This window comes from Neopsephotus bourkii, unplaced genomic scaffold (assembly GCF_033783945.1).
Source record: "Neopsephotus bourkii isolate Nb327-2 ecotype Australia unplaced genomic scaffold, CSIRO-AGI_Nbou_v1 NB_659, whole genome shotgun sequence".
Lineage (NCBI taxonomy): Eukaryota > Metazoa > Chordata > Aves > Psittaciformes > Psittacidae > Neopsephotus > Neopsephotus bourkii.
This window is the reverse complement of record NW_026901158.1, coordinates 5,048,686-5,067,054: the sequence shown is the minus strand read 5'-3', so window position 1 is coordinate 5,067,054 and position 18,369 is coordinate 5,048,686. Positions and strand designations below refer to the sequence as shown.

Genomic DNA, 18,369 nt, shown 5'->3' with positions numbered 1-18,369 from the left:
CCGAAATACACATTTCACTGAGATTTGCTTGGATCCTAGTTATTCTTTCCCCTTCCTCTTCCAGAGGTTATATTCTAAGGTCAGGCAACAGCTTAGTAGCAGATCTGGGAATAAAATCCAAATGTCTGCCATACCCACTATTCCAGCTCCATATGTCTACAACTGTGATTAGCTGGCTGGAGAAAGATGATGTTTACTATGTCACTGAGGGGTTGTAAATGGAGTAAACCGAGTGGTTGACCTTGAGCGGGACCTGCAAGCTAATGTAAGAGTGAACTTTCAAAAAGAGACACAACCAGAACAACAAAACCAAGCCAAAACCCCACAACCAATGAAAAAACAAGTACAAAAGCCCCAAGATGAGATTCATCACTGGAGGACTGGGGGAAGCCAAATCATCAGGGATTATTAGTGTTAAAACAAGATGAGAAGGATGTGGACCTGTTGGAGCAAGTCCAGAGGATGCCACGGAGATGCTGTGAGGGCTGGAGCAGTTCTGCTCTGGAGACCTTAGAGCAGCTCCAGTGCCTAAAGGGGCTGCAGGAAACCTGGAGAGGGGCTTGGGACAAGGGCCTGTAGGGACAGGACAAGGGAATGGCTTGAACCTGCCAGAGGGGAGACTGAGCTGAGCTCTTAGGCAGAAGCTCTTCCCTGTGAGGGGGCTGAGGCGCTGGCACAGGGTGCCCAGAGAAGTTGTGGCTGCCCCATCCCTGGCAGTGCTCAAGGCCAGGTTGGACACAGGGGCTTGGAGCAAGCTGCTCCAGTGGAAGGGGTCCCTGCCTGTGGCAGGGGTTGGAGCTGGATGAGATTTAAAGTCACTTCCAACCCAAACCATTAGATGATTCTACAGTGTCAGCCACGAGCAGAAGTGACAGCAATTGCCTGTGTTGCAGGAGGTTTCATGGCCTGTGCTATGGAGCAGTGACAGGAGAGGCTGAGCATGATCTCAGTGAATGGGCGAGTGATGGATCTGAAATAAAACATGAAACCTGCCTTGGTTTTAACATCCTTGTTCCATCAGGCATAGGGAATCTGTGAAGGCCACTAAGGAAATACTGGCACAGAGAGGCAGCTGTTCCATCACGTGTGCTTAGGAGTCGGGAACATTTGAATGTCTCAAATCTGCACAACGATTCTGCCATTTATCATCATTTCTTACAGGGAAAAAGGAGCGCAGGGAGAACATAGAAAAAGGAGAAGCTTTAGACAGCAGCATGTGCTGTACCTCCAAAGACATTACTAGATGTATTCTGCACTGCCTTGCTCTAGAAACCTTGTGGAAGAAAGGCCAGCACAGTTTGTAAGACCACAGGATGTTTGTTCCGTAGGGAGACAGGAGGTCTCTTCTTCCCTTGGGACTGCCCCACGGTCAGCTGTGGAGGAGCCGAATGTAATTCCATGCTTTTGCCTGTTTTCCAACCCTTCCCTTAAATTACTAAGGGAATTTTACTTGCATTGGCCTGGACCAGAGCTGTTCATACCTGAGAACAACTTATTACACAGTCACTAGCAGTGATTCATGACTTCATATAAACAGTAATTAGCAGGAGATGGGTACATTATGAAACCTTATAGTGTGCAAACATAAATATCTCCTAGTAAAAACTTAATTTAGGGGGAAATGAAGATGTTCTTATGGTTAATGCCTTAAAATAAAAGCTGCTGCTGTCTTATTTTGAAGTCTGCTCCGGTGTAATTAAGAGTTGTCATTTAGTCGGTGTTAGTGTTGATCTGAATCACAGCGCTGCCTTGGGACTCCTCCTGGGAATCCAGGTGCCATCCGGAGCACAGTGTGATCAAAGTAATGAATTCCAGTCTTGCTGTGACACAGCAGAAGACAAAGTGGATGCGTGGAAGGAATCACAGTGTGGAGATAACAGATTGCATTGCTCTCGCTTCCTGCCCCACTGCCGTGGCAGGATACCCTCCTGTAGGTACAGCAGCCAGGCTGATTTATGAAGGAGGAATCTGGCCTGTTGGAGAGCTCAGCAGTGCTGTAAAATTGTGGTTAAAACCAGCAGTAGGAGGTGAAAAAGGCTGCAATTTGTTGAAGAAGACCCTTAATATGTATGAACAGCAAGGTCTAATTCCTGCTTGGAAGGACTGTAATGTTTCAGCAGATTTGCTAGGGAATAGCTCGGAGGAATGAACACTGCTGACAGCCGGCTGTACGTGCCTCCTAGATGGACGTGTCCTGTCTGCTTCTCTCGCTTCGTGGGTTTGTATCCCGAGCCTGCTGACAGCCTCTCTTGGGGCCCAGGCCTTTAAAAGTGTGTTTTGTCACGGTCTGTCAAGCTTCTGCTACACTCGGGTCATCGCAGCTCCACTCTTTCCTTTACACTCTTCTCCATGTTGACTCTGGGCCTTATCCTGCCTTTCTGGCTGCCCTTCAAGCTTCATTCAGTCACCACCTTCCCTACCTCAGTTCTTAACTTGGGATTCCTGCCTTCTGGAAATAGCAGCCCCAACCCAAGAGCTGGGTCTTGCATCTCCCCATCATGCTCTCCCGCACAGCGTGCACCTCAGATTGGGGTACCAGTGGCAGAGCTGTGCAGTTGGCTTGAAGGATACAGAGGATATGAGGCTATCTGTGTGTAGCATCTTATGTATTCACTGGGGGACTTGTGAGGTTTTCCAGCTTAGCAAATTCTCATCCATTTATTTAACAGCCCTTGTGTGTTGCTCTTGCTGATCCCCGCGTTTGCAGACAGTTATCACTGAGTCAGTGTTGGTAGGAATGTCACCGAGCAGAACCAGCCTTGCACCGCAGCTTGTGGGTGGTTTTGGTGGTTGACACTGTGTTATCTCATGCTCTGAATCCCAGCGCGTACCTTGGCATCCGTGTGTAATGAGTCAGGCCCAGCATTGCTGCGGCCTGGGCAGAAGGGAGGGATTCTTGTGGAGTGCTTGGCTTTCCTCCCGCATCCCCATCCGTGTCAATGCATGAGCCTGCCTTTGCAGGGCTGTGATCGCACTGGAGTTGGAGGGGAGCCTGCCTTGGATTTCCTGCCTTCCTGTCGAATCAGGCCCCCGTGGTGGAGGCATTTTCCTTCCTCACAGAGGGAGGTTATGGTCCATCTCATTGTGCTGGTTTAGGGGGAGAGCATCACAGCGTGGCTCCTTGCTGAGGTGGTGTATCTGCTCCTTGCAGCTCTCTGCTGTCTGTCTGTTCCAGGTGTTACTGATGGTGTAACTCCTTGGAGTATCTTCAGTCACTGCAGCGCCCTGTGATAAGGGAGCTTAATGGGCTTGACAGGATCAAAGCGTTTTCATGGGGAAATGATTATAGCTTAATTTCTGAAAGTGGATTTTCTGTTTCTTATTGTCCCTCTTGAAGCAAACCCAGGCTGTTAAAACACATCCTCCTGCAGGAAACAGGAGAGGGAAGAGAGGATATCAGGGTGCTTTAAAACACCGCCCAACAGGCCACCACCTTTTCTGACAGTGGAATCATTCAGAAAGCAGAATCATTTGACTTTCCTGATTCACTATAAAAATAAATCTCGCTGCAGATACAGTTTGGGTAGGAAAGCAAGACCAGAAGTGTGTATACTGCTGTTTTGTGCTCTGCCTGCATGTATATTACCTTTCCCACAGAATACAGTAATATTCATGTTCATAAATAACCATTCAGATGTTAGAGCAGAGGACCTTTACCAGTGGTGATCGGACCAACACATTGAGGATGCCAGGTTCTCATTTTCTCATTGGCACTTTCACCATCAAAGCTTAGAAAATAATGGGATTTGTTATTGTTTGTGGGGCTGTATTGGGTGGTGGTTGGTTGGTTTTGTTAACATGTCCTCAGTGAGAGATGTACTTTGGTCCTGTCCCTCTCCACACTTGATTTCATGGGGTCAATCCAATCAGTTCTTCACTGGTTTACTGGTGCAGCTTATACTGGATTTCCAGACCAAACAAGCATGACTGTTGAAAACACATTTTGGTGTGATTTCATCTACATAGCAACCCCTGTAGTGAGTATTACAAGTATAAAGAACAAACTGTGCTCCCGGGTGACCTGATAATGTAGAAAACACTTGGCTTTGGATTTATCCCTCCGAATCCCAAAGAGGGATTCAGCAGTGGGTGAAGGGAGTAGGCGGGGACTGATGCTGAGCAATGAAAAGCAATCATGGTGCAAGGGGCTGGGTGCAGCAGGGCTGTTTCCTGTCCCCATGGCTAGGCCGGGTTGGACGGGGCTTGGAGCATCTTGGTCTAGCGGAAGGTGTCCCTGCTGGTGGCAGGGGACTTGAAATTGGATAGGATTTAAGGTCCCTTCCAACCCAACCAATCTGACTCTATGAAAGCCACACTGATGCAGGGGTTTGTGTGAGGTGCTCTGACCCCACTCAACAAACTCACCCAGAGGGAAAATAACTCCTCAAAAATACAAGGTTTTCACAACTTGTTGTCCTGGGTTTGTGCCAGCGCAGCTCCCCATGGGGCTGCCATGGGCAGAGCGGCACATCAGAGTGAGGGGGCACAACTACCTGGAGCATCACTGCCCCAAACACTTGAATCATGGCCCAGAGAGGAGGGTTTGTAGGAGCACCCTGATGGACTTGGACTGGCCTGGTACTTCCTGAATATTACATGCCTGATGTGCCGCAGTGTACAAACCCCTTCAGCAGCTGGGTTTTACTCACCTGTGAAGCTCAGTTTTTAGGAATCTCTTTTCCTGGAAGTGTCTCAGGGGTTCCTGAAAATGTGGCAAGCTCATTGTGTGAGCCTGCTCACTGCTGCTCTCTGCTTCAAGAGCAGCAGCAGGAGGGAGGGCAGCTAAAGAGGCACTGCCTTCTACTTGAATAAGAAATGATTAAAAACACTGTGAAGAGTAGAAGTATGTATCTCATTCTTAAATGCCATGTCTCCTGTATCTCGCCCTGCCTTGCTCTCTCTGCTGCACGTTGTGGCCATTTCATTTATAGCCTAATTAAGGGATTTACCTTTTAAAGGTCTTGGGTTTGGTTTCAGATTGAAGCATGCCAGCAGTTAGGCATGAGCCAGAGGATTTACAGGCACCAAACAGCCTACGTGAGCAGCACTTACTGGAGGGACTAGGGAGAGGGGCTTTCCCTGTGTGTCATGAGAGTAGGAGCTGGGGGCTCGTGACAGCTTGGGGATAAGGGTGTCCTGCCTATGTGGCAGGAGATGTGCATGGAAGAACTGTCTGCCCTGTAATGCACGAGGAGCACACGTGTCAAGAACTAATGCAAATGAGGAACTCAGAGTGCGTGGGTTAGCCAGATGGCTTTTATCAGCAAAAATGAACCTGCTTTCTCCTCTTTCTCTCTCTTCCTCCTCCAGAAGCCCTTCAGAGACCGGTAGTGTCAGACTTTGAGCCCCAGGGTCTGAGCGAAGCAGCTCGCTGGAACTCCAAGGAAAACCTTCTGTCCTGCCCTAGTGAAAATGACCCCCATCTCTTTGTTGCACTGTATGATTTTGTGGCGAGTGGGGACAACACTCTCAGCATAACTAAAGGTAAGGTAGCTGGGCAGAATGGTGCTGGGAGGGTGTTTAGGCGTGGAAGTCACTGTGGAATAAATGAGTTATACAATAAACCCTCAGGAATTTTTGTTTTACTGGGGGAATTCTTCTTAAACAAGTACAAATATCTTACAAAGATTTGCATCGGGCAAGAAACTGACTGAGATATTAAAATAAATTGATTTTAGATCCTGGCCTCTCTAATTTTCATCGTTCAGACCCGGTATGAAAATGACTGTACAGATACGGCATTGTCTTATTCAGTCCTGTTCCTCCTGTGTACTCCAAGTCACATCTGCTTACCTTGCTAATTGAAATGCTTATTCACTGTTTAACCAGTCCTGTTCTCTCCCAGCCCCATGAAGCCAACTCAGCTCAAACCAAATTTGCTGGATTAAGTTTTTAAGCTCAAGCCGTGTCAGAGCTGGTGCAGAACTGCTCGAGAGCTTAACAAGCTCCTGAAGCATGTGTGTGACTTCATTTGGCTTCCAGGGGTCTACTCAAGCTTAAAGAAACACACATGCTCCTTGCTCAGTCAGATACCTGTTCCTGTAGGAGACTATTTCATGACCTGTTAGCCACAAAGAACCAACTGTTGCACTCAGCTTCCAGCTTTGCCATGTGTAAATGTATTTTCTTCTTGTGCCAAGGTGAAAAGCTCCGTGTCCTGGGCTACAATCATAATGGGGAATGGTGCGAGGCCCAAACGAAGAACGGACAAGGTTGGGTACCCAGCAATTACATCACCCCAGTGAATAGTTTGGAGAAGCATTCCTGGTATCATGGACCAGTGTCACGTAACGCTGCAGAGTACCTTCTGAGCAGCGGTATCAACGGCAGCTTTCTTGTGCGAGAGAGTGAGAGCAGTCCAGGACAGAGATCTATTTCACTGCGATACGAAGGGAGGGTGTACCACTACAGAATAAACACTGCATCTGATGGAAAGGTAGGCTGCAGGCTATCCAAACCACGAAAGAAAACCTCCCCTGTGTACTTTGTCCACTGACTGCACAAGGTCAAGCAATAGCACTTGAACTGATCAGTTCTGAACTCTGATCTCAGTGTTCATCATCTGTAGTTGTAATAAACTTGGGAGATTTCAACATGGCTGTGACAGAAGAGTTCTACTCCTTTAGAAAACTTCTGGTGAGCTATGATACAGCTCAGTAGTGAAACACTTTAGTGTAGGAGATACTAGAGTTACATCAGAGGTGAAATGAATAGATAATATTAATGAAAGATCCTGAGGATGAATTCTTACCCACATATTCAAAAAGGTAAACTCTTTGACTGCCAAATCAGAAAAGTCAGCACCTGTTGCTAATAATCTTGTACATATTAGAGGCAGAATGCTTTCTGAGCTATTCTGCAGTATTTTTAACTACTGTTTTGATTTCTCTACAGTATTTCAGCGTGATCATTGGACACGGGTAGGCATTTTCACTTCTATATGGGCCCTGTCTCTAGTTTCTTCGTTTCTCCCCCTAGCTAGTTGTGTGCTGTGGCAGTGTTGCAATGCTGCGCTTTGTGGATGCTGCAGAGATACGTTAGGATAAAAGTGTAGTTTTCCACAGATTTTTGTTTAGATTTTCACAGAAACATTTCTACTGGCATTGGAGATTGGAAAATCTTTTCCTTTTTTAAACAAATCTATTTTAAGCAGTGTCTCTTTAGATCCTGTGCAGAAGTTGAAGTGTGAGTCTGGAGCAAGGCTGCTGAGGCTCTTCTTGCCAGCATCTCGTAGATGACAGATTCTGTGCCATTGAAGTACTTCGACAAAAAAAGATATTTAAGAATCAAGTATAGCAGGGGCCCACCATGGCCAATTTACCTTTGTCCTGCAAGAGCTGTGGTCTTCTTACAGCAATGTTGACAGCAGAATCTTTCATATGAGAACATAGGGATGGATATTTCCTATTTATCAGACTCATCACTCTAAAAGCTGCAATAAAATGAACAGATACCATTCAGTAGTGAAATGCTTTTCATTTGCATTGGCAAACAGATTGTAAGCGAGACAATTTTGACCATGTTATTTAAAGCAAAGTATTTCCAAGTTACGGTGCTTTGATTCTTCCTTTTCCCTCCCATGTAGACACACTCTGTGGTCAAAATTGTGCTGGGAAATGCTGACGTGCAGCATACTTGAAGAACTACATGGCAGTCTGGGGTATTATTCCTCCTTCTGTCTCTCTAGTTGGTACCCCTTCTATTCACATGGATGCTGGCAGACAAGCAGTGTTCACATGTGAACGTTTTGAACCCAGGCCTCCTTCAGCTGGTGTAAATAAGCATGTGTCTGTGAGGTGATAGCACGTGTTCTCCATTTTAGCTGTAAAAGGGTTTGGCATATGAAGGCTTTCATCCCAGCAGAGCTGTTTTTATTCCCCAAAACCACGTTTTGCAGAGGTACAATAAGCTCTTCAGGTCTGTCTTAGCCAGGTTAACTGCTCATTTTCACAGTGTTGCTTCATTTGGTGTTTTTGAGCGAAGGTGCAGGTCAGCACAATTCACTAAAGCAGATCTGCAGCTCGTGGGGGTTGGAAGTACAGAATGGAAAAGTGGCAATGGCTGAGAGCTGTGGTTCCTGGGCTTTGGCTCCTCATGCAGGGGCAAATGAAGAGGTAGCCTCAGTCCTCCCAGTTGCTGTTCCAAGGCCCAGCATCCCTGCAGAAGGGGCAGTTTGCCACATGCCATCGTCAGGTGCTGCAGTGTTAAACCGCATTGGTTTCAATCTGTGTTAATGAGCCAGGCAGTGAATTGCGACAGCTTAGAGGCAGGCGTGCTGCCTGCTCTGCTGCTTCTGCTGCCCTGTCCCCAGCTGTCAAAGCAGAGGAGCTAGGAAGAGAAACAGCTAATATCCCTGCTTTTCCCTCTGCAAAATAGAGACTGCTGGAGCAGGTTCCTTGCTCCGAGCTGCTCATGTCACACTCTATTACCCACTTCACAGCAGAGCATGGCTCTGATGGAGGAAAGCTCTTACCTTCAACTCCCTGAGCACCTGAGGCCTTCTCAGGCTGCTGTATCATTAGTCAGCCTGTCCAGGGAATTTAGTGTCTGCAAGTGCTGCAGTAAGGATGAATGGCTTTGGTGGGACCATATCCTGTGACTGAGAGAACGCACTAAGGGAAGAAAGAGGTATTAGAGGGACATGCGGAGCAGCTGCTGCTCAGCACGGAGATGTGCCATGCATCACACAGCAGTACCCATTCTTTTTCCTAAAGGAAAATGGAAGGGACAAGGAAGAGATTGGAAGTGTGTACATCTTAGGTTTAGCACTGTTCATACTGAATGCACTGGGGTTCAGCAACTTAAAAAAGTAAAATCCTCAGGGTATTTTTACTTTCTTTCCCAGTTTAATGGGTTGTATTCTTCTGGACCACCTTTTAATGTTTTGGTTGGTTGTTTTTTAAGGAAGGCATTCAAAATGACCTTTCTTGGTTTGGCTGGCACAGTGCAGCTAGTCATCTGGTAAACCACTTCCGTGGCGCACAGGACTTTGATAATACTTGAGGCAAAGCCTCCTATTGAGTAACCCAACTGAATAAACAGCATTGCCCTGCCAGTTCTTCCAATCCTGCTATCCTCAGCATTAAGGGTGATGGATGCATGACCTGTTTGAGTCTCTTGGAGCCCCCAGCTGCTGACCTGGATGCACACTTGCACCTTTGTTATGGACCTTCATGGAGGTTTTTTTTTGGTGTGGCTGTTCAGATTTGTCTGCTGACTGAGTGGGAGGAATTCCATCGTGGTAAAGATCCACTGGAGCTTTGCATAGGCCCCTTTAATCATCCTTGTAAAACACAGGAGAGAGAGGTGTGATCTAGTGGCAGAAGCTGCAATGGGTAGCCTGTTTGTACGAGCAGAGCCCCTTAGAACAGGAACTGGTGTTATAGTTTGATGGATGATGTATAAAGATTACCCAAATAACCACAGAATCACTGGGGTTGGAAGGGACCTTTGGAGATCATTTAGTCCAATCCCCAGACCAGGTTGCACAGGATCGTGTCCAGGCAGGTTTTGAATGTCCCCAGAGAGGGAGGCTCCAGAAGCCCCCTGGGCAGCCTGTTCAGTGCTCTGACACCCTCACTGTAAAGTTCTTCCTCACGTGGAGGTGAAACTTGCTGTGTTTTAGATCTCCAGGAAGCAAACTGTGTGAGTCCCTACATAACCTCATGCACTGCAGAAACGCTGAGTCTGTAACCTCTGTATGTGTGCAGTTAGCAGCACCAGATGGTTTTCTTGGGGGAAATTATCCTGCAAGCAGCTTGAGTTAAGGCTTGGTAATGGGGTCAGTGGAGAAGGGAGGTTGCAGTAAACTCATTGGGCTGCATCTCAGCATGCCCTTCATAGCTGCTCCTTCCTTCATGTTCTTGTGGTACGTGCTTCCAATTCCAGATGAAGATTTAAACACAGCATAACTCTGATTTCCAGGAGTGCTGATGGGAAGTCAGGCCTTCAGGAGTCAGTGTTGAGATGTGATCAGTGAGAGGTTAGAATCTGCCTACAGAATGAGCACATTTCGTGGGTGGATGTGGTTTTTTTAAGGTAAATGGAAAACTTCATGTGTGTTTAAGGCATGGAGTGTTGTCTTGTGGGTTGGACAGGGCAATCCTGTTCCGTTCCCCATCCTGCTACAGGATTGCTGTAAAACCTTTAGCCATGTATTTAATTTCTCCATCTGTAACAAATCATATAATCTGTTGCACAAAGTACAAATACCTAATTCCAATGAGATTTTGAGATCATCAATACAAGCCATCATAAAAGCACGGGCAGCTTCCTTCTCCATACTTCTCTAATACCTCCAAGTGATCCTGGAGGTCAACATAATTTTCTGCATCCACACTTACATATTTTAGTCCTCAGTGTTAACATGTGAACTGCTTGTGCCACTGCCAATACTAGAAGTTGTTCCCAAAGAAGGTATGGCTTGGTTTAGATTGTGATTGTACTGGGTAATTCTTGGTGGTCCAATGCACACAGCTGTAAAAGCCTCTCCTGTTGTCACTTTTCTGTTCTCAGACCATCTGTTTTAAGGTGATTTCACCTCTTTGACCAGGAAAGGCTTTTAGGCTTAAAATGGATCCTAATGTAAATGTTGAAATGGTAACAAATACAGGTAACAAATACAGATCTAACCTTACAGCAGGTTTTCATTCAGTGGTAATGGTTCTACTTCTGTGTTACTGACCAGTGCCCATCACAAGAATGGAACAGACCACTTGTCTAACTTGATGCAAAATGCTGTGCAGCAGCTTAGGCCAAAAGCAGGGAAGCCACCAGTTTGCTAGTGACACTCCAAGGAGAATTTAAGCAGGTGAAAATGTCATAACCCAGATGGCCATAATGGCATCAAGGCACTGAGGATGGCAACTCCCCATTCTCCAGGAAATGTCCCATAGTCTTTACTGACCAGCCTGTTGAAAAAAGACATTTCAAGCAACAGCATGCCAGTCTAATGCTATTTGCAGCCATTCCTCCCCTATTGTTGCAGTGAAGTTCATGTATTTTCTCCTGAATCCGTGCCTTTCCCATGTGATTGTTCACAGCTCTGAGAGCTAGTTCCAGAGCTTGTGGAGCTCATAGTGCTGCAGCTCAAGTAGAAGCAACTTTGCTTTCTCAGTTTTATAATGTAGTTTCTGCATATGGATACTCCAACATGCATTATGTGTATGAGCTTTCTCTTTCTCTTTGGTTCCTAGCTGTATGTCTCTTCAGAGAGCCGCTTCAACACCTTAGCAGAGCTGGTCCATCATCACTCAACTGTTGCAGATGGGCTCATCACCACGTTGCACTACCCAGCACCCAAACGCAACAAGCCCACTATTTACGGTGTGTCTCCAAACTATGACAAATGGGAGATCGAGCGAACTGACATCACCATGAAACACAAGCTTGGTGGAGGGCAGTATGGAGAGGTGTATGAAGGAGTCTGGAAGAAGTACAACCTTACAGTGGCTGTGAAGACTCTAAAGGTAGGACTCAAATCTCAGAGTATTCCAGTTTATCTCCATTAAGCAAAGCACGTTCAGGCTGGCTGCTGCCCTGGTTAGACAGTTTGGGTCAGTGACTGCCCTTTGTGTGCTGTAGGCTTGGAATAGAGTATCTTTGTGAGAGCTTGATCCTGTTATGGTTTTATGTGATACCCAAAACACCTGTATCTAAACAAAGGAGGACATTAACAGCATAATTTTTACTTTAGAGTTGATGAAACCATAGCAAAATAAAACAGAGTCCTAATGTCTTGCATTCAGGGTGTGGTAAAGGTGAGCTGTTCATGGATGGATACACTAACACAAGCTGGTGTCTTAGGGAAAATTGTGGATTGTGAGTCAGTCAACTTGAAATCCAAAGGCTGTGCTTCAGGGAGGCTTTACATGCTTTGGTTTTGTGTCTTACGTGGCATCTTTCCCAAAAGACGAGCTCTCTGTGTACCTGGAAGACTTCAGCAAGTCTTCACAGCTGCTTCTTATCAAAAGAGAGGAGTGGAGGAAAAAGTGTATCCAAGCTAAAATATATTCAAATGTATAAGTGGCTTTAATGAAGAGCTGGATTATCAGCTCTGTTTCTGGCTCTGCTCCCTGATTTGTGTGCCTTGGTTTCCTTGCCTCTTGAAATGCAAATAATGCTTTGGGAGTTCATCAGGTCATTGCTTAATTCATTTGTGTTTATAGAAATGTCTTGAGATCTTCTGGCACCATCCACACACATTGCATTTGATTGCTTAATAAGAGTTTATATTAACTTGACACCGTGTTCTCTCTCCTCTGATGGGGATGTGGTTTGGTCTTGCAGAAACAAACAGAGCAGGGGATTTTGTTTGTTTCTTTTCTGGGTTTTTTTGCAGTGGAAAATGTGAAGTGGAGGGAACTGTGGGGATGCTTTAGTGTCAGGGGAAGAACGTTTCCTTCATTTGGGGAAAATATTTCGTCCTTACGCTCTGAGCAGAGGCTACCGCAGTATTTCGGGGTTGCTATGGTTGCAGAAAGTATTTTCATTTTGGCCTTTTTTGTACTCTGAAGATTCCTGTTGCTGCCTGGAGGAGAGTCCAGCTGCCTGCTTGCACAGGCAGCGAGTGACACCTAGTGTTATCCCTGCTTGTACCCAGCACTGGGGACCGCAGGGCTTACTCTGGAGCATGGCAGTGCAGGAACTGGGATGTGACCAGGTTGAACAAAATGCCAGTGAAAAGGAGAGAGCAGCTCTTCCCTGGAACATCTTTTTCTATAACATCTCCTTTGCTGCTTCTGGTTGCAGTGTGAGGATACTCGATGTCTTCAGACTTCTCACTTCACTCCAGACCAGTCATTGCTTTCATTCTCTTCTCTCCAAAACCCATCAGCAAATGCAGATTGCATGTTATCCCATCAAGGTTGTTGTGCATAAGGAGAAACCTTAATACCATGGCTGTTTCAAATACATCAAATAAATATTTAATGAAACATGACTAAAAGTGCTTCATAACGTAGTACGGAGCAGCACGTTCCACTGGAGAATGTAAGAATAACTAAGGAGAGAGTTGTGAAAACACTTCAACCTGCAATTATGCATACTAAAATCATCCTTAAAAGCAAATTTATAATCTTACCTCCTTGAATCCATCAATCTACTGCTTGACAGGTGGGATTGTAGCTTGCTTCAAAGTTTTGGGAAACACTTTAAAATCCCATTTGTATCCCAGTTCTACTGGGGAAAACAAGCTCTGTGCAGCTTCTGCACAAGCATTCAAGTGACTCACTCTGTTTTCCTCAGAGATAATATCTTCTGAAACTTTGTATGACTCTGCTTGTTCCTTCCCCATCTGTTCCAGATACTTCTATAAGATAAAGGAGACGGAAAAACTAAAAGAGGAAAAGAAGAATCCTTCTAGCATCTTTTTTAATAGCAATGCTTATGAACACCCATTTGTTGTTCAGTTTTCTATCAAGTGTCTAAACGTAGCTCATAGTTGGCGCAGAACTCTAGTTCACACAAGAAAGCAACCGAAGCAGCACGCGCTGTTCCTCACTTGTATTTAACTGGGAAGTGCTAGACTATGTTTTGGTGCCTAGATGTTTCCCAGTAAAACGTATCAATGGAAGCTCAGTTTGTTGCACGGGACACAAGGGTCTGTTGTTACGACAGGACACACTGAATTTGTGGGTTTGACACCTGATGTTGATGGAAAGGGGCAGGAGTGCAGCTTTGTGACCTGCATGGCATTGGACCAGTGCAGCCTGCTGTGACTGTGGGCAAAGATGAGGGCCATTTGATGACTGAACTGTTGTGAGCTGGTGACCTCAGCACGTTTTTTACTGCGCATCTCAAGTCTGCATCCATTAGGGCTGCCTCTTCCTTCTCCTTTCCCCTCCCTCTTTTACTCTTTATTTTTTTCCCAGCAGAGAAGCCTGTGTTTTACATGAGGCAACTTGTAGCCCTCATGTCCCTTAATGCCATGGCAGGCTCCTTTGCTCTGCTAGGAATATATCGTATAGCCACAACTGTCTTCCTTCTTCAATGGGTTTGTGCAGTGGAAGACAGAGGCTGGTTAAGCTTGGTCCTTTGCATGAGGTCAGATTTTCAGAGGGGTCGTTGTTACAGTAGTTCTCTGTATGTGTCCTTCCTATCAATTTGGTCACTGTGAGGCAGGGGATTTGAAACAGTGGAGCAGCTGTGCAGAGGAGCAGCCTTTCAGAGCCTGTAAAGCATGCACAAGATAAATGCATATTTAGGGTAATTTTGCAACCTGGATTATTAACCCAGTTTCCTTTGCCAAAGAGAACACTTTAAGGTTCTGCTCACAAGGACCTTTGGGCTATTAGTTTTGACAGAGTGTGTTCAGCAAATCACAGCTGCCAATCAAGTTAATTGGCAATGAATAGTAAATGATTGAATGAAGCTGTTGGAAAAATGTTCCCGTTGCTAACTGCAAAGCAGAGAGCTGGCTGCATCTTGCAGCAGCAGCCCACTGTTATCATTCTCACCAGCAGCAGTAAATCCTTTCCAATCCTTCCTTAAAACACTTCGTCCATGTAGCCTGTCAACATTAATCCATCACTGAAAAAATATATGGATATAGAAAGAAACATTGCTTTCGGAACAGATCTGTATTTTTGCACCTCTTTGGAATGACCTTCCGGCCATTTGGGGCATATTTGAGTCAGAAAATATATGTTTTGAGCAAGATTGCATCTTCCTCGGTTTTGTGTTGCGCCAAGTGACTTTATGGCGTTCAGCAAATGGGTAGTGACACGTCTGCCCAGAGCAGTTACGTCATGGGTCAGGCTCTAAATGCCAGGAATGAAATCTGGGAAACCTTGTGCTTTCAATTACGGAGCCATTGGCCTCCCTGTCTGGAAGGGAGGATTTCTTGCTCTTACCCAGTGAATCTGGGGACCCAGCATCTGAAGTATTTGATTGTGCCGTGTCCTTCCTTTTATGTTCGTTCTTATTTCTTCTCTTTTCTGTTTCTTGTCTTTTTTTTTCCCCTGTTAAGAACAAGCACATTTTTCCTTTTCAACTGCTGAGTGGTCCTGTGAGAGGCCCTTCACAAAAGGGATATGGATTTTCTTGCCCCCCAAAGCTCCATTAGAATAAGAATGATAAATATATATATATATTTTCTAAATCCAACAAAAACCCCAATGTTCTTAACTCCCTGGCATTGTGATGTGGCTACAGGGGAAATACTACCTTGAAAGAACTATGGCTTATGTTGTCAGTTTGCAGTTCTTTTTGTGTCCTCATACACAAATCTGTTCCTCCTCTGTGCATGCTGTCCTTGCCAAAGCTTTACCATTGTTCTGCAGGAGGATACCATGGAGGTGGAAGAGTTCTTGAAAGAAGCTGCAGTAATGAAGGAGATCAAGCATCCGAACTTGGTGCAATTATTAGGTAAGTGCTAAATACCAAGCAGAGGGATTTGGACTAAACCCTTGTGCAGTGATATGGATGTTAAGGAGCAGATAAGCTCCTTACCATACCAAGGCTTTAAATACAGACACTTATTGTCTGGCAAAATTCACAGTTTGTGCCACTAATGCATGATTTTTAATGATCTCGTCTCCCTAATGTTTCACTTGCCAGAGCTTGAAGCAGGAAATTAAACTTCTCTATTAACCAATTCCAGGCAGAAGTCATTCTTTCTGTGAGCCCCATATTTCCACCCTCTGGAGGTATAAATTGCCCTAAAGGACAAAACCTGAAGATTCACTGATACTCTGAAACATTCATTGTAAACTTTATGTTGGTCCCTAGGGGTGTGCACACGGGAACCTCCTTTCTACATCATCACTGAGTTCATGACATATGGGAACCTGTTGGATTATCTGCGTGAGTGTAACCGGCAGGAGGTGAATGCTGTGGTGCTGCTGTACATGGCAACTCAGATCTCCTCAGCCATGGAGTACCTGGAGAAGAAAAACTTCATTCACAGGTAGGAAGGGCAGTGAGCACCCCTGAATCTCAGGCACAAAACACCCTGCGATTTATTTGCCTGCCTTTTAGATCACCACGGCATTGACTTTGGTGTCCTGTATTTAACACACGAGTGCACTGTGTTCTGATACAGTACATTAACCTGTCTATAGGTTGGTCTTCTAATGGTTTTCCTCTCAGTTTTTCTCTTACCTTTGAAGTAGATGCAGGTGAAAGATGTATCGCTGCTTTCTTATTTTGGGAAAGGGCCTTAAGTGTAAATGCTTCCTGAAGTAACGGGACCAGATAAACTACTGCTCTTCCTTGATTCTAACAACCATTAACTGCTGCAGCTGGGGCTGCTGCATGCGTGCAGATGCTCACAGCAAAGCCACCCTCTTAGTGCCTTCTCATCCTGTGTTCTTTCTTATTTCTTTCACTTTTTCCATCCTCTTTAGGGATTGCTTCCCACTATTGTCCAGATTGCATATTCACTTTAATAAGCATCTCTGCAGTTGTAAAGTCTTGGAGATTCTGACCTTTAAGTGTGCTGCAATTATGGCTGGAGCTTTGCGTTCTTCATCTGTAGAAATGGCCTCCTAGCAATGTAATGACACATCCTGCACGAAGGTTTGAGAGGCGCTGAGCTTTATACAAGATGCTGCCTCTGCCACAGCGTGACCTTTCCTGCCCAATTAACTGGAATGTGAAATTAGCACATGTTTTTTCATAGAGACAAATATGAAGATCATGTGTAAAATGTAGGTGCTCCTCCAAGTCATGCGTTGCCTTTGCTGCCTGAAAGGCCTCTTTAAATGCTTCTGTCAGTCAGTGGAGCGAATGGTGATTCTGCCAATTAGTATTTCCAGCCTTTGCTTTGGAAGTATTTCACCCCTTCAGCCTCTAGGAAGCAAACTTTATCAACTGCTTTGTATGAATCCCATTTATCTGCTCTCCTTTTCATGTCATTTCCTTTTATTTCTGATGATCCATCTATCTAAAATAAATAGTAGTGATTTTCCTTATCAGCCACCCCCGTACCCACCTACCCAATTATTTTAAGAGTGTTGTCACAATTCACATCCATGGATTCAAATGCTGGGCTGTGACCTCATTTAATGAATCAGGAGAGAGGAGGAATTTGATTATGAAGAGGAGCTTTTATTTAGACACACATTGTAGTAATCAAGCATTGATAAGAAGGTGCATTCAAAAACACTGTGAAAAATTAATGGGTATGTAGTAAGACGTGCTTTTATTTATTTATTTATTCCAATTGAGCAGAACAAGCAAAAGAAGCAGCAGTGTCTGGCTCATCTCTAAAGATCTTGCTGGAGCCTGCTGGTAGAATCAATTTTTAGTTCAATGTGACATAATTTGGGATACTTAACAAAGCCTGCTATTAGGAGAAATGTATTTGTGCTTTATGTTTTTACACTCCAGAAGCATTTCTGGGGGTTCTAATAGCATTTATGAGCCAGGGAAGCAGTAAATGCACTGTGCACATCTCTTGCCTGCCAAGGTGCAGGCAGGTAGAAAAATGTGGAGGAAAAGCTTAAGTTGCTTCTTGCTCAGGTCTTTAGAAACACAAGTACTGATAGCAGGGGCTACAACAGGTTTGAAAAGGCCAAAACAAGCTATGAAAAGGTTGTGCTGTAAAACGTGGTATTCTTTGGAGGAGGAAGAGCATTGCTGGGAGCTAAAGCTGGTGCTTGAGCGAGGCCTGGAACAGGAGTTCTGGAGAGTGACTGGTGTTGGCAGGGGTGACCGAAGTGCTGGAGAGGTGGGCAAGAAGTGAGGCAGTGAGACTTGGTTTATTCAGTGCTCATCCTCAGCTATTGATAACTTGAGCACTGACATTTCTTTAAATTATTTTTATCCTGAGGGTGGCAGCTTTTATTGAAAGTGAGGGGGCTTCTTGAAGCTTTCACTTCAAATTAAATAAAAAAAAGAGAAAGAAAAAGTTTGGATGACAGTCTTACAGAGCTGGAATGGAAAATAACTTTCCCTCTTACATGGATGTGCAAAACTATGTAATTTCTGTGTATGAAAACGATCACCCAGGCCCAGGTTTCTTTGGGAGTGGCAGGTTTCCTTGCTGTTGCTGAAAGTGGAATGGTAAAGGCTTCTCACTTCCTGGTTTTGCTCTTATTTTTAGGGACCTTGCTGCCAGAAACTGCCTTGTAGGGGAGAACCACTTGGTGAAGGTGGCAGATTTTGGCCTGAGCAGGCTAATGACAGGCGACACGTACACTGCCCACGCCGGAGCAAAGTTCCCCATCAAGTGGACTGCCCCAGAAAGCCTGGCCTACAACAAGTTCTCCATTAAATCCGACGTCTGGGGTAAGACTTTGCATGTATGAATTAATGCAGATTATTGTCATCTTGTCCAGGGCTGTGAGCTGAGGATGTTGCAGAACATTTCAGGAGGGAGCACGTTCCCTGGTTTGAGCCCTATTGTTCCATGAGCTTGTCAGGGTG

At 45.2% G+C, this 18,369-nt stretch overlaps 1 protein-coding gene across 2 annotated transcripts in view; it reads left to right on the top strand.

Annotated features, from left to right (window-relative positions):
- ABL1 (ABL proto-oncogene 1, non-receptor tyrosine kinase) overlaps positions 1-18,369 on the top strand; it is a 77,043-nt gene that overhangs the window by 49,364 nt on the left and 9,310 nt on the right. For both annotated transcript variants that reach the window (XM_061352743.1, XM_061352744.1), the window contains exons 2-7: positions 5,311-5,484; positions 6,141-6,436; positions 11,196-11,468; positions 15,282-15,366; positions 15,730-15,907; positions 18,047-18,231. In XM_061352743.1, the coding sequence (XP_061208727.1) occupies positions 5,311-5,484; positions 6,141-6,436; positions 11,196-11,468; positions 15,282-15,366; positions 15,730-15,907; positions 18,047-18,231 (1,191 nt within the window). The remainder of the gene's footprint in view (positions 1-5,310; positions 5,485-6,140; positions 6,437-11,195; positions 11,469-15,281; positions 15,367-15,729; positions 15,908-18,046; positions 18,232-18,369) is intronic.